Source organism: Loxodonta africana, chromosome 12, assembly GCF_030014295.1.
Source record: "Loxodonta africana isolate mLoxAfr1 chromosome 12, mLoxAfr1.hap2, whole genome shotgun sequence".
Lineage (NCBI taxonomy): Eukaryota > Metazoa > Chordata > Mammalia > Proboscidea > Elephantidae > Loxodonta > Loxodonta africana.
The window spans coordinates 77,489,581-77,505,437 of record NC_087353.1 but is presented as its reverse complement, the minus strand read 5'-3'; the positions used below and the strand labels follow the sequence as shown (position 1 = coordinate 77,505,437).

Below are 15,857 nucleotides of genomic sequence, written 5' to 3'. Positions count from 1 at the left end.
ACTGTGTTTGGCCCTGAGGGACTCTGAATTGGTGAGCAGAGGACAGGAGCAGAGAACTCCAGATGGACATTAGTCAATAAGTCAATAAATGTGTCAATGATGAACTGCACATGGTAGGAACACTGTTTATCCCACCATCCTGCCATCCCACCCCAGATCATGCAGGCTGCTGGCAACTATGGAAAGAGCCCCAGCAGAGTCTGCTCTCCCAGCCAAGATACTCCCTGCCTATGCAAAGGGAAAGGCCCCAAGCCTCACTTCTGGAATCAACAAGGCAGACCTCTCTGGGGATCTGTTAGGAGTGTGCCTGCCCCTCCACTGCCTGATACTGCAGACTGTCAGCTGCTGCAAACTGCTACAGCTACAAAAGACCCCCTGCAGTGAAACCTGTTCTCACAGCCAACACACTGCCTGCCTATACCCAGGGAAAGCACCCTAGCTAAAGCTCTGAAATCAACAAGAGAGATATCCCTGGGGTTCTGTTTGGGTTTGCCTGTCCCTTCTCCTCTGGAGAGTACCAAGGTCTGTCTGTTACCTGGGCTGCTGTGAGCTATGAAAGCAGGCAAGGTAAGTGCAGCCCATTCCCCTAGCCCACACATTGCCAGCCTGTGAAAGGAAAGGCTCTGAACTCAGGTACCAAAATCAGTAAGACAGGCATTGGCTCTGAAATCAACCAGACAGATCTCCCTGGGGGTCCATTTTTGTGAGTGCCTACACCTCCCCTCCTGACACAGAGGAAAATCAGCCTGTGCTTCCCCTAATTGAGAGCTCAAATATAAGTGAGCCCAAACAGAGCAAGGGAGGAAGCCACAGGCAAGAACTGAGGGCAAAACCCAGCCCTTCAGGGGGTTCATTTGATGTGGGCTTCCAGACTGAAAGAAAACACCGTCACGAAAACAGCAGGGGAGGGAGCAATAACCAAAGAAAGAAGACTGTGCCCCCTGGTGAACAGATGATTAGTGTGCGTTATCCCTTGTGTTTGGCTGTGCCCTCCAGTCAACAGAGTGATTAATGTGTATTGTTTGTTGTGTTTGGGACACACTGAAAATTGGAAACCTCAACCTGAAATTTCCAAATCCTATTTAAAACAGAGGGAGAGGTAGCTATCCCAGAGAGCGAGAGGAAATGGTAAGCAAGATCTGAAGGTTCTGCCTACTTAAGAGTTTATAACACAAAGTACTACTGCTAAAAACAGCACTGAGAAAGTTAACATCTGTAAAATTCTAATGTCCTAACTGCAACAACAGCAACAAAAAATCACAACACACACAGAGAAAATGGAAATGATGCCCCATCCAAATAAACAAGACAAAGGGAGTGGAATCACATTTATAGAAGCCCAAATAATGAAAAGAATGAAAGAATATAACACAATATTAAACATGTTCAAAGAACTAAAGGAAAACACAAAGAAATCAGGAAAACAATGCATGGACAAAATGAGGAATTACAAAAAGACACTCTAAAAAGAAACCAAACAGAAATACTGGAACTGAAAGAGACAAAAACTTGAAAAAAACACAATGGAAGGATTCAACAGCAGATTTGGTTATGTGGAAAAAAGAAACAGCAAAATAGATGATAAAGTAGTTGAAATTTGGGAGGCTGAGGAACAAGGAAGAAGCCTCAAAAATTCGGAGCACATTTTAAGAGAATTATGAAACAACATGAAGTGAACCAACATACACATCATGGGAACACCAATTACTAGACTACTGCATGCATGCCACCCCTCAATCCTATATTACTGAATCCATGAACTAAGGAGGAACAAATTGCACCATTCAGGCTTCTATTACCACCACCCGCCTGACCCCTTTCTCCACTCCTCTCAGTCAGAGTACAGTTTTTTATCAACCCTATACCCCCAAGGGAATGTGATAAGTGGTATGGGTAATGATATTTAGGGGAGACCCCATTTACTCTTCTTCCCCATTCACTTCCTTTCATCATGTATCCCTTCTTCCTCTATATCTTCAGCTTATCCCTTTCTGCTCATTCTTTTCACTTTTACTGATGTACTGTATTGATCAACTTATAAAACATCTTCATCTGTCTTCTCAAAACTCTCAGTGAATTCTAATTCTTCCCTCTCCTTTACAGCTTACTTTCTTCAAAGCATAATTCACACCCTTAGCTTCACATCTGATTACTAGGCTACTGTTTATACTATAGCATAAACCCCCTGCCCCCAGCCCTGATTCCATAATAACTGTGTCTACACTAACAGCCCTGGTGGCGCAATGGTTAAGAGCTGAGCTGCTAACCAAAAGGTCAGCAGTTTGACTCTACCAGCTGCTTCTCAGAAACCCTATGGGGCAGTTCTACTCTATCCTATAGGGTCGTTATGAGTTGGAATCAACTCGATGGTACGTACAACAGCAACAATGAATAGCACCATTCAGGCTCCCATTACCACCACTCACCTGATCCTGGTGCAAATGATCTTGCCAGTCTCATTCGTGAAGTAATAGTGAGTAAATCCAATAGACACTGTTTAGGCTTTACCTTGCCTGAAATTTCTGGGCATTTGACACTTTTGGCCATCTCCTTCTTTTTGAAATTATCTCCTTATTTAGCTTCTTCCCAAGGTTACACACCCCCTCCCAGGTGACAAGTGCAGCCAATGACTGGCTGATGCAGGGATTTGGAACCACTCTGTGAAGGGCCATCCTCCTCCTGAGGTCTCAGTAAGAAGGGCCATGGACTCGGTTACAAATAAATTGCAGGTCACCTTCTCCTACTGCCAAGTCTTGACTTCTTCACACCCTTATAGCACCTTGTCTGGCATAAGTTACCGGCACTATTGAGAGAACTTGACTCTCACTCCAATAATTTCAAAAAACACAAAAGACACTCTGATCTTAGATTCTCAGGGCAAGGATACTTTTATTACCTCACCATATCTTCTCAAAAATTTATTTCTCAATTCATAATCCACTGATTGAGTCAACAGTATCAATATTAATGCCTACCATGATTCCAATCTATGATCTCTAGCCACCAGCCTTTTACCTATACCCCAAAGTCATCATGCTTCTTGCATCTTAGACAGTATAGTGTCTTACCTTTAGGATATTATTGGTGATGCTAAAGCCTTCAATGAACATATCCCCAGAAGTAGCAGTTATTTCTCCAGTCAACATTTGGAAGGTACTGGTTTTTCCTGCTCCATTGAATCCAAGCAATCCAAAACACTCCCCTTTTTGTATTGTGAAGGAGATATTTTTCACAGCCAGAACGGCTGGACAATTAAAATATATCTACAAAATCCAGAAAACACAATGTAGTGAAGACTACCTATAGGTCAAATACAATCAGACCCCTATCGACCACTACATAGGACAATTTCACAAGAGCTCTTCTATTATATTGGGAGAATACAGATGGATCCCAAAGAACCATACTGATCCCTTAATGACATGCTCTTAACTAAGGACAAAGCCAACATACTATTGGCCACTGAATGTTACCTTTGTGAGTTCCTTAATAAGTACTGTGGTATTCAGGTACTCATAAGGCAGCTCCAGGATTCTTTTCCTTTCATTTTCTACATCTTCATCTTCAGATTTCCCAGATAATTCCTTGGAAACTATATCCTGTATTTCAAGACAAGAATCATAGAGGTGGATGGATGTCCTTTAGGCATCTGGTCTAGAATGGGTGATTTTAAGGAAGCTAAACTGTGGGATAATTTCAAAGATGTCAAAACAAAGTTTTAGTCACTTCTAAGAGACTTCCTGCATTATCTCCTCAACTCCCATGTACAAATTTGCCTTAATTTTGAAGAATGAATAGTTCATCAGCAGAATAAGGGTGAGAAGCAGAGAAGTGGGAAAGAGCATCCCACACAGAAGATAGAGTAGACTCAACATGTTAAGATGTGTACTTTAAATCTTTGAAAGATAGAATTTAAAGCATTCAGAGAAATGGTTTGCATGACCTCAATCCTTAAGAAGAAAGTTATCTCAAGAGGGTAGGAAAGCTTTCTGAAATGCAACCCTGAGTTTGTAATCGTAAATGACTTTGACAAGATTAAAAATGGAATTCTAAAAATATTCAAATAATCCAAAGAAAAGACAGGAAAGGGGAAGCGGAGAAACAAAAAAGAGAGAGGACAAATAAATAATAAAATTGGTAGCTGGATATCCAACCGTATCAATAATATGCAAAACTCTCCAATTGAAAAGTCAATGATTGGGAATTCTGGGAAGATGATGGTGTGAGCAGGTCTAGGTTCTGACCCTCCCACATGTCCACCAAGAAATACAGCAAGAAATCTGTGTTTGGCCCTGTGGAACTCTGAATCAGTGGGAAGAAGACAGCAACGAGGAACTGCAGATGGACACAAGTCGATGACGAGTCTCATGTGGTAGGAACAGCACTTCTCCTGTTGTCCTCATCCTCCTCCCTCACAGAGTTGCACACTGTTGGCTGCTGGGGACTACAGAAGTGGTGCTTGCAGCAGATCCTGCTGCCCCAGCCAACATACTGCTTGCCTGTGAAACAGGGAAAGGCACCCAGCTCTGGTTCTAAAATCATTAAGACATATCTCCATGGAGTCTATTCAGGGTGTGCCTACCCCTCGCTCTCTGAGAGTTGAGAACTGCTGTGGACCACCAAAATGAGGCTTGCAGCAGAGTCTGCTCCCCTAGCCAACACACTGCCTGCCTGTGCAAAGGAGAAGGCCTCCAGCTCTGGCTCTGAAATCAACAAGACAGAACCCGCTGGGGCTTTGTTGGGATGTGCCCATCCATCCCCCTCCTGGCATAGCAGAAAGCCTGCTGTAGGCCCAGCTGACCCACCCATGGCTCCCCTCACCTGAGCCTACTCCAATCTCCAACTCCTATATACATGGGCCCTCACGAAGCAGGGGAGGGAGGCCCAAACAAGGACAGCCTTACAGGCAGTTCATTTAGTGTAGGCTTATCGACTGAAAAACATGGTCACAGAAATGCAGCCCACGCAGAGCAGAGAAGGGACAATAACCAAGAAAGATGACTGTGCCCCCTACTGGACATACTGATTAGTGCTTGTTTTCTGTTCTGTTGGTCTGTGCTCCTAGTGGACAGATTTATTAGCACATGCTGTCTGTTCTGTTTGGGTGACATTGGATGATGGAAACTTCAGTCTGGACTTTTTGAATCCTAGTCAAAACAGAGAGAAAGAGGGAGCTATCATACTGAGGAAGGGGGAGCGGCAAGCAAGGTCTGAAAGCTCTGTCTGCCTAAGAGTTTCTTGCAGAAAGTACTGCCGTCAAAAACACCAAATACTGGGGGAAAGTGAGAAAGCTAACACTCTGTAAGATTCTATTGTCCCACCTTCTACAAAAAAAGTCACAAGAGACACAAAGAAAATGGAAACAATGGCCCATCCAAATGAACAAGACAAAGAGAGGGGAATCATTTATAGAAGCCCAAATTAATAGAATGGAAGACTATAATACAACAATAATGTTATAAATTGAATTGTGTCCCCCCAAAATATATTTTGTAAATACTAATCCCAATGCTTGTGGTTATAATCACATTTGGGAGTGGGTTTTGTCATGTGAAAGAGGCCTTATCAGTATAGGGTGTATTTTATGCCAGTCACCTTTGAGACATAAAAAGAGCAGATCAGGACAGAGGAGTAAGCAGAGATGGGGGAAGATAAAAACTATGCCACAGGAAGATCACCAAGGAGCCAAGGAATAGAAGCTGAAGAGACAAGGACCATCCCCCAGGGCCGACACAGAGAGAAAAGCCTTCCCCTACAGCCGGTGCCCTGAATTAGAACTTCCAGCCTCCTAAACTGAAAGAGAATAAATTTGTGTTTGTTAAAACCACCCACTTGTGATATTTCTGTTATGGCAACACTAGATAACTAAGACAAATGTTAAACAAACTGAAAGAACTAAACACACACAAAACTAAAGGAAATCAAGAAAACAGTGCATGAACGAAATGAAAATTTTGAAAAAGACAGACACCATAACATGAAACCAAACAGAAATACCTGAAATAAAAAAAACACATTGGAAGGTTTTAACAGACTTTATCACGCAGAAGAAAGGATTAATGCACTAAAGGATAAGATAGTCAAAATTATGGAGGCTGAAGAGCAACATGGTTGCTAATGACAGTTTAATGGAACTATGCCCCTTAGTTATCTAGTGCTGCTATAACAGAAATAACACAAGTGGATGGCTTTAACAAAGAGAAAATTTATTCTCTCACAGTCTAGGAGGCTAGAAGTCCAAATTCAGGGTGCCAGCTACAGAGGAAGGCTCTCTCTCTGTTGGCTCTGGGGGAAGGTCCTTGCCATCGATCTTCCCTGGTCAAGGAGCTTCTCAGTGCAGGGACTCCAGATCCAAAGGAAGCGCTATTCTCCTGGCTCTTGTTTCTTGGTGGTATGAGGTCCCCATGTTTCTCTGTTTGCTTCTCTCTTTTATATCTCAAAAGAGATTCACTAAAACACAACCTAATCTACAGATTGAGTCCTGCCTCATTAACATAACTGCCCCTAATTCTACCTCATTAACATCATAGAGGTAGAATTTATGACACTTGGGAAAATCACATCAGTTGGCAAAATGGTGGACAATCACAGAATACTAAGAATCATGGGCTAGCCAAGTTGGCCCACATCTTTGGGGGACACAATTCAATCCATAACACTATGAGACAACATCAAGTGAACCAACATAAACATTACGGGAATCCCAGGAAGAGTTGAGAGAGAGAAAGGAACAGAAAGAATATTTAAAGAAATAATGGCTGAAAATTTCCCAAATCTGGAGAAGGACATGAGCCCACAAATCCAAGATGCTTGGTGAACTTCAAGTAGGATAAACTCAAAGAGATTCACACTGAGACACCCTATAATTAGGCTCTCGAAAGCTAAAGAGAGAATCATGATAGCAGTGATAGAGAAGTGAATAGTCATGTATAAACGATCCCCAATAAGATTAAGTGATGATTTCTCCTAGAAATGGAGGACTGAAGGCAGTGGAATAACATATTTAAAGTGCTGAAAGAAACCCTCAACCAAGAATACTATGCTTGACAAAGCTGCCCTTCAAGAATGAGGGTGAAAATAAGACATTCCCAGGTAAACAGAAGCTGAGAAAGTTCATATCCACCAGATGAGCCCTACAAAAACCACTGACAAGGAGTCCTTCAGATGGAAAAGAATGAACACTAGAAATGAGCCTGAGGCCATACATAGAAAGAAAGAGCTCCATTACAGGTAATTGCATGGACAAGTTTAAGGACTAGTTTTTATTAAGGTATATTTGCTTGATAATTCTAATTGGTCTTTCATGCTTTATAATGAAATGCATTAAAAAAAAAGTATAAATTTAAGCTATAGGACATGTGATGTATAAAGATGTAATTGGTGATAACCACAACAAAAATGGAGCAGGGGGGGAGAGAAATGCTATATGTATAGAGTTTTTTATGTTGCTGAAATTAAGATGGTATCAATGTAGTCAAGGGTATCAAAAATACAAGACATTAAGTGCAATATTCATGGTGACCACCAAGAAAATATCTTAAAAATACACACAAAAGGAAAGAAGGGAATCAAAATGGCTTACTACCAAAAAAGCAACAAAAACACAAGGTTGGCAGTATCACAGGAAATGAGAAACAGAACTATAAGATACACAAAAAACAAATAGCAAAATGACAGAAGTGAGTCTTTCCTTATCGGTAATTATGGTGAATGTAAATGGACCAAAATGCTCCAATCAAAAGGCTGGCAGAGAGTGACAGAATGGATTAAAAAAATGATCCAACTATATGCTATCTACAAGAGACATACCTTAGGCCCAAGGATGCAAATAGGTTGAAAATGAAAGGATGGAAAAGAAATATTCTATGCAAATAATAATGAAAAGAAAGCTGGGGTGGTGATTTTAACATCAGACAAAATAGACTTTAAATCTAAATATGTCAAAAGAGACAAAGAGGGACATTATATCACGATAAAAGGGTTAATTCATCAAGAAGACATAAAATTTACAAATACATATACACCGGTTTTGGATCGAATTGTGTCCCCTCTCCCCCCCCAAAACATGGGTTGGAGTTCTAAACCCTATAGATATGGATGTAATCCTATTTGGGAATAGGCTTTGTTACATTAATGAGGCCATATCACTGTAGGGTGTGTTCTAAACCTTCTGAGTAATAAAAAAGTAGATCATTCAAGAGGCACGCACAAATGGAGGAAAGATAGATGCCATGTGAAGATCTCCTGGAAACAAAGGAAGAGAAGATAAAGATTTTCCTCCAGAGCAGACAGAGAAAGCCTTCCCTGAGACCTAGTTCCCTGAATTCAGACTTCCAGCCTCCTAAGCTGAGGGAAAATAAATTTCTCTTCTTTTTAAAGTCACCCACTTGTGCTATTTGTTATAGCAGCACTAGGAAACTGAGACAGCACCTAACAAAAACCAAAAAAAAAAAAAAAAAAAACCATTGCTGTGTCAATTCCAACTCATAGCAACCCTATAAGAGAGAGTGGAACTGCCCCATAGGATTTCCGAGAAGCAGCTGGTAGATTCAAACTGCTGACATTTTGGTTAGTAGCCTAGGCTCTTAACCCCTGTGTCGTCAGGGCTCCACACATAACAAAGAAGCCCCTAAATATATAAAGCAAACACTCATAGAACGGAAGGGTGAAATAAACAGTTCTACAGTAATAGACTATGCACAGTGACCTCAGCAGATGGAATACACAGGAATCAAATCAACTACATCTGTGAAAAGAGAGAATGGGAAACCTCAATATAATCAGTCTGAACAAGGCCAGGGGCCAACTGTGGAACAGACCATCAATTACTCATATGCAAGTTCAAGTTGAAGATGAAGAAAATTAAAACAAGTCCACTAGAGCCAAAGTATGACCTTGAGTATATCCCACCTGAATTTAGTGGCCATCTCAAGAATAGATTTAATGTACTACAAGCTAATGACTGAAGATGAGATGAGTCATGGGATGACATCATGGATATCATACATGAAGAAAGCAAAAGTTCATTTAAAAAAAAAAAAGACCAAAATAGATGTCAGAAGAGATGGTGAAACTTACTCTTGAATGCTGAAACTTACTCTTGAACATAGAGTGTCTAAAGTGAAAGGAAGAAATGATGAAGTAAAAGAGCTAAACAGATGATGTTAGAGGTCAACTCGAGAAGACAAAGTATTATAATAAAATGTGCAAAGACCTAGAGTTAGAAAAGAAAAAGGGAAGAACACACTTGGCATTTCTCAAGTTGAAAGAACTGAAGAAAAAACTGAAGCCTCGAGTTGCAATAGTAAAGGATTCTATGGGCAAAAATTGAATGATGCAGGAAGTGTCAAAAGACGGAAGGAATACACAGAGTCACTGTACCAAAAAAGAACTGGTCAACATTCAACCATTTCAGGAGGCAGCATATGATCAAGAACCAATGGTACTGAAGGAAGAAGTCCAAGCTGCATTGAAGACAACAAGGCTCAAGAAATTGAGATGCTTCGACAAACAGATGCAATGCTGGAAGCGCTCACTCGTCCATGCCAAGGAATTTAGAAGACAGCTACCTGGACAACTGACTGGAAGAGATCCATATACATATCCACTCCAAAGAAAGGGGATCCAGTGGAATGTGGAAACTGTCAAACTATATCATTAATATCACATACAAGTAAAATTGTTGTTGTCAGGTGTCACAGAGTAAGATCCAACTTATAGCAACCCTATTATTGCCCAATCCTGTGCCATCCTCACAATCATTGCTATGTCTGAGCCCACTATTGTAGCCACTGTGTCAATCCATCTCATGGAGGCTCTTCCTCTTTTCCACAAACCCTGTACTTTACCAAGTATGATGTCCTTCTCCAGGGACTGGTCCCTCCTGATAACATGTCCAAAGTACTTGAGACAAAGTCTTGCCATCCTCACTTATGAAGAATACTCTGGCTGTACTTCTTCCAAGACAGATTTGTTCATTCTTCTGCCAGTCCATGGTATATTCAAGATTCTTCATCAACACCGTAATTCAAAGGCATCAATTCTTCTTCGGTCTTATTTATTGTCCAGTTTTCACATGCATATGAGGTGACTGAATCAGGTGCCCCTTAGTCCTCAGAGTGACATCTTTGCTTTTTAACACTTTAAAGAGGTCTTTTGCAGCAGATTTGCCCAATGCAATATGTCGTTTGATTTCTTGACTGCTATTTCCATGGGCATTAATTGTGGATCCAAGTAAAATGAAATCCTTGACAACTTAAATCTTTTCTCTGTTTATCATGATGTTGCTTATTGGTCCAGCTATGAGGATTTTTATTTTCTTTTTGTTGAACTGTAATCCATACTGAAGGCTGTAGTCATTGATCTTCATCAGTAAGTGCTTCAAGTCCTCTGTTTTCAGCAAGCAAGATGGTATCATCTGCATATTACAGGTTGTTAATGAGTCTTCCTCCAGTTCTGATGCCACATTCTTCTTCATACAGTCCACCTTCTCAGATTATTTGCTGAATATACAGATTAAATAAGTATGGTGAAATAATACAATCCTGATGCATACCCTTCCTGACTTTAAACCACACGCTATCCCCTTGTTCTGTTTATGTACAGGTTCCTCATGAGCATAATTAAGTGTTCTGGAATTCCCATTCTTCACAATGTTATACATAATTTGTTATGATCTATCCAGTCGAATGCCTTTGCGTTGTCAACAAAATGCAGGTAAACATCTTTCTGGTATTCTCCACTTTCAACCAAGATTCATCTGACATTGGCAATGATATCCCTGTTCCATGTTCTCTTCTGAATCCAGCTTGTATTTCGGCAGTTCCCTACTGAGGTACTGCTGCAACTGCTTTTGAATGATCTTCAGCAAAATTTTACTTGTGTGTGATATTAACGATATTGTTTGATAATTTCCACATACTGTTGGATCACCTTTCTTTGGAATGAGCACAAATATGGATATCTTCCAGTCACTTGGCCAGGTAGCTGTCTTCCAAATTTCTTGGCACAGACAAATGGAAAGGTATATTGACTGCCATAATTGGTAACTGGACTGTCAGAAAAATGAACAAATCAGTCTTGGAGGAAGTAAAGTACAAACAGAATGCTGCCTAGAAGCAAGGATAGGCAGACTTCAACTTGCTTACTGTGTATATCTCATCAGCAAAGACCAATCACTGCAAAAAGACATCATGTTTGGTAAAGCAGAGGGTCAGTGAAAACTAGAGAAACCCTCAAAGAGATGGACTGACATAAAATAACTGCAACAACAGGTTCAAACATATCAACTGTTGTGAGAATGCCACTGGACTGGACAATGCTTCATTCTGTTGTACATAAGGTGACCATGAGTCAGAGCTGACTTGATGGCAACAACAACAAAGAACTTAGAAAAATGACAAACGACCCAATCAAAAAAAAAAAAAAAAGGGTAAAGGACTTAAGTAGACATTTCGCAGAAGAAGAAAAGGAAATGGATAATGAGCAGATGAACAGATGCTCTATATCATTAGTCATTAAAACCAGTTGCGATGAGGTTGACTCCAACTCATGGCGACACCATGTGTGTTAGAATAGAACTGGTGCTCCATAAAGTTTTCAATCACTGACTTTTCAGAAGTAGATTGTCAGGCATTTCTTCTGAGGGTGTCTGGGTGGACTTAAACTTCCAACCTTTCAGTTTGTATCCAAGTGCATTATCTGTTTGCACCACCCAGGGATTCCTATCAGTCAATTAGGGAAATGCAAATCAAAACCACAATGAAATACTACTTCACACCCACTAGGATGACTATGATTCAAAGAATAAGAAAACATTAGATATCAGGAAAGATGTGGAGAAACAGGAACCCCCATCTATTACTGGTGGGATTGTAAAATGGTACAGCCACTGTTAAACACTTTTGCAGTTCCTCAAAAAGTTAAACATAGAATTACCATATGATCCCACCATCCTGCTCCTAGGTATATATATCTCCAAAAGAACTAAAAGCAGAAAAACAGAAACCTGTACACCAGTGTTCATTGCAGCACTATTCACAATAGCCAAATGGTAGAAACAGCCTAAATGTTCATTAACATCAGATGAATGAATAAACAAAATGTGAAATATACATACAATAGACTATTACTCAGCCATAAAGAGAAATGAAGTCTTGATTCATGCTACAACACAGATGAACCCTGAAATCATTATGCTAAGTGCAATAAGTCAGTCACAAAAGGACAAATACTGTATGATACCACTTATATATAATAGGCAAATATATAGAAACCAAAAGTTTATTAGCTGTTACCAGGAGTCAGAGGGAGGGGGAGAGGAGGAGTCATTGCCTAGAGGGCACTGAGTTTCTATTAATGGTAGTAGAATAATTTCAAAAAGCATAGTGGTAATGGTTGTACAACATGAACGTAATCAATGTCACTAAATTTTATGTGTAAAAAATGCTGAATTGGCAAATTTTTTGTTATATGTATATTTTTACCACAGTAAAAAAGGTCAGAGATTATCAGTATGAGTAAAAAAGAAAGACCCAACTATCTGCTACTTTAAAGACATAGAAGGTTGAAAGTAAATGGATGTGAAATGATTTACCACGGATGTGAAATGATATACCATGCAAAAAGTGTACATAGGAAGACAGGAGACACCATATTAATACCAGATAAAAGGGTAAGTTAACCAAGAAGACAAAATAATAAGTGTTTCAGAGCTTAATGACAGGTATTCAAAATATATGAAGAAACAACTGACATCATTAAAGGGAGAGATAAACAAGCCCACAATCGGGACTGGAGACTTTAACACCCTTTTCCAGCAATTGATAGATCAACCAGACAAAATTATCAGTAAGGACTAGATGATCTGAACAGCACTATCATTCATCACGACCTAATTGGTATTTGTAGAACATTATAACCAACAAATGCAAAATACACATTTATTTCAAGTGCATATGGCACATTACCGAGATTGACCATATACTGAACCAAAGAACAAATATTAGAGGATTTGAAAGGATGAAAATTCTTTGACTATAAGCAATTAAGAATCTATAATATGTGTAGAAAACTTGCAAATATTTGGAAATTAATCTACATATTTCTAAATCTATGAATAAAAGAAGAAATGTAAGAAATTAGAAAATATTTTGAGTGATGTAAAAAATCAAAATTTGTCAGATACAGATAAAGCACTGCTTATAAGAAAATGTTTAGCTTTATATGCTTATATTAGAAAAGAAGGAAGATCTAAAAGCAATGGCTTAAGGATTTCCATTAAGAAACTAGAAGAAAGGTAAACCAAAAGTAAGTAGAAGATTATAAAAATAAAACCAGAAATCAATAAAAGAGAAAGTAGTCAATAATAGAGAAAATTAATAAAGTCAAAAGTTGGTTCTTTGTAAGCAGCCATCTAAGATGCATCAATTGGTCTCAACCCACCTGGATCAAAGGAGAATGAAGAACACCAAGGTCACACGATAACTATGAGCCCAAGAGACAGAAAGGGTCACATGAACCAGAGACTTACATCATCCTGAGACCAGAAGAACTAGATGGTGCCCGGCCACAACCGATGACTGCCCTGACAGGGAGCACAACAGAGTACCCCTGAGGGAGCAGGAGAACAGTGGGATGCAGACCCCAAATTCTCATAAAAAGACCAGACCTAATGGTCTGACTGAGACTAGAAGAATCCCGGCGGTCATGGTCCCCAAACCTTCTGTTGGCCCAGGACAGGAACCATTCCCGAAGACTACTCATCAGACATGGAAGGGACTGGACTATGGGTTGGAGAGAGATGCTGATGAAGAGTGAGCTACTTGTATCAGGTGGACACTTGAGACTGTGTTGGCATATCCTGTCTGGAGGGAAGATAGGAGGGTAGAGAGGGTTAGAAACTGGCAAAGTCGTCAGGAAAGGAGAGGCTGGAAGGAGGGAGTGGGCTGACTCATCGAGGGGAGAGTAAGTGGGAGTATGGAGTAAGGTGTATATAAGCTTATATGTGACAGACTGACTTGATTTGTAAACTTTCACTTAAAGCACAATAAGAATTATTTTTTTTTAAAAAAAAAGTTGATTCTTTGAAATGATCAACAAAATGAATGCAGTTTATTTTAGGTAAATTATACTTTAGTAAAGTTTATTAAAGAAAATGCATTACTGTACATATGACTAGATTTTTCTTTTATCCAGTAACAGAAATAGTTATATGTAGACACATATTTTTCAATTCTCTTCCAAGTGTTCTTAAGGTTCATGCTTAATTACTCACCTTATTGAATTTCTTGTAGATACCAAAGTATACGTACTGATTGAGAAATGTTTTTAGTTTCCACCACCAAACATCCCCAAAAAAAATCAAGAGGAGAAAAACAAAGCCTGAAGTACCCATTGCAAGCAAATACTTTCCAATCATATTCTTTTCCAAAGAATAAACATTACCTGTGAATGGCAAAAAAAAAAAAAAAAAAGCATATATATATACACACACATACATCATCTTACTGTAGAACATCAACATCATGAAAAAACAAAAAGGAAGAAATATAGGATAAGATGGAATATGAGACTAAATTGTGACAAGTATTTGGGATGTGACAAGTGATTATCTTGCTACAAAAATACCACTTGGACAATGAACTCTGAAGGCTGACCTTCATGAACAGAATTTATGGTAATTAAGTAACCACATGAATATTAATGTATATATTGATATGTCTCATCATTATTGAGACATATATACCAAAAATCCTTTCAGAAAGGTGAAACCTTAAATTGATAATTAGAAGAAAGTTTTAAAGTACAAATATTCTTGGGAAAGACAACATACTATCATTTAAACAAGATAAAAATGACCATTAGCTGACACTTTCTGAACTTTCTTAAAAAGAAAGTTCATGAATAAAAGATACAGAATTCCAAATAGTAAGAAAATTATAAACTCTCCCTCATTTTAAAAATAAAGTTTATTTTTTAAAAAAGGTTTTAGATTTACAGAAAAATTGTGAAGACAGTACAGAGTTCCATATATTCTACACATGGTTTTCCTTATTAAAAACATACATTAGTAAGATACATTATTTACAATTAATGAATCAATATTGACACATTATCATTACTAAAGTTTCTAATTAAATTTCTTAGGTTTTTTTTTTTTTAAGTAATGGTCTTTTTTCTGTTCCATGATCTAATCCAGGATACACATTACACTTAGTAGTCCTGTCTCCTTAGGGTCCTCTTGGGTGTGATGGTTTCTCAGGCTTTCCTTGTTTTTGATGACCTTGACAGTGTTGGGAGTACTGGTCAGGTGTTTTGTAGACTGTCTCCCAACTGGGAGTTGCCTGATGTTTTTCTCATGATTAGACTGGGTTATTGGGGCAGGAGGACCACATTGTATCATTTTTATCACATCATATCAAGGGTACCTACTATCAACGTGTCTTAATCATTGTTGATGTTGACCTTGATCACCTGATTGAGGTAGTGTTTGTCAGCTTTCTGCACTGTAAAGTTACTCCTCCCATCCTTTCCCATACTGTGGTCTTTGCAAAGAAGTAATTATGCACATCCCACACTTAAGGAATGGAGAGTTATTCTCTACCTCCTTGAGTGCAGAGTAACTACATAAATTATTTCGAATTCTGTGGGAGATTTGTCTCTTTTCTTTCCCAATTATTTATTTATTCAATCAGCCATTTAATCTATATCAGAATAGACTCATGGATATTTTTATTTTATACTTTGGGTTATAATCCAACACTACTTTATTTTTTTTGCTCAAATGGTTCAGTTGGCCATTGAACTCTTCCCTCTTCAGCTGTTAGTTGATGTATAGAAATTCAATTGACTTTTAT

General features: G+C 39.0%; 1 protein-coding gene across 1 annotated transcript in view; it reads right to left on the bottom strand.

Moving 5' to 3' along the window:
• Positions 1-15,857, bottom strand: part of LOC104846752 (phospholipid-transporting ATPase ABCA3-like) — a 160,954-nt gene that overhangs the window by 11,777 nt on the left and 133,320 nt on the right. Inside the window, exons 23-25 of the mRNA XM_010598550.3 lie at positions 14,276-14,445; positions 3,474-3,599; positions 3,069-3,263 (exon numbers count right to left, since the gene is read on the bottom strand). Coding sequence (XP_010596852.1) covers positions 3,069-3,263; positions 3,474-3,599; positions 14,276-14,445 — 491 coding nt within the window. The remainder of the gene's footprint in view (positions 1-3,068; positions 3,264-3,473; positions 3,600-14,275; positions 14,446-15,857) is intronic.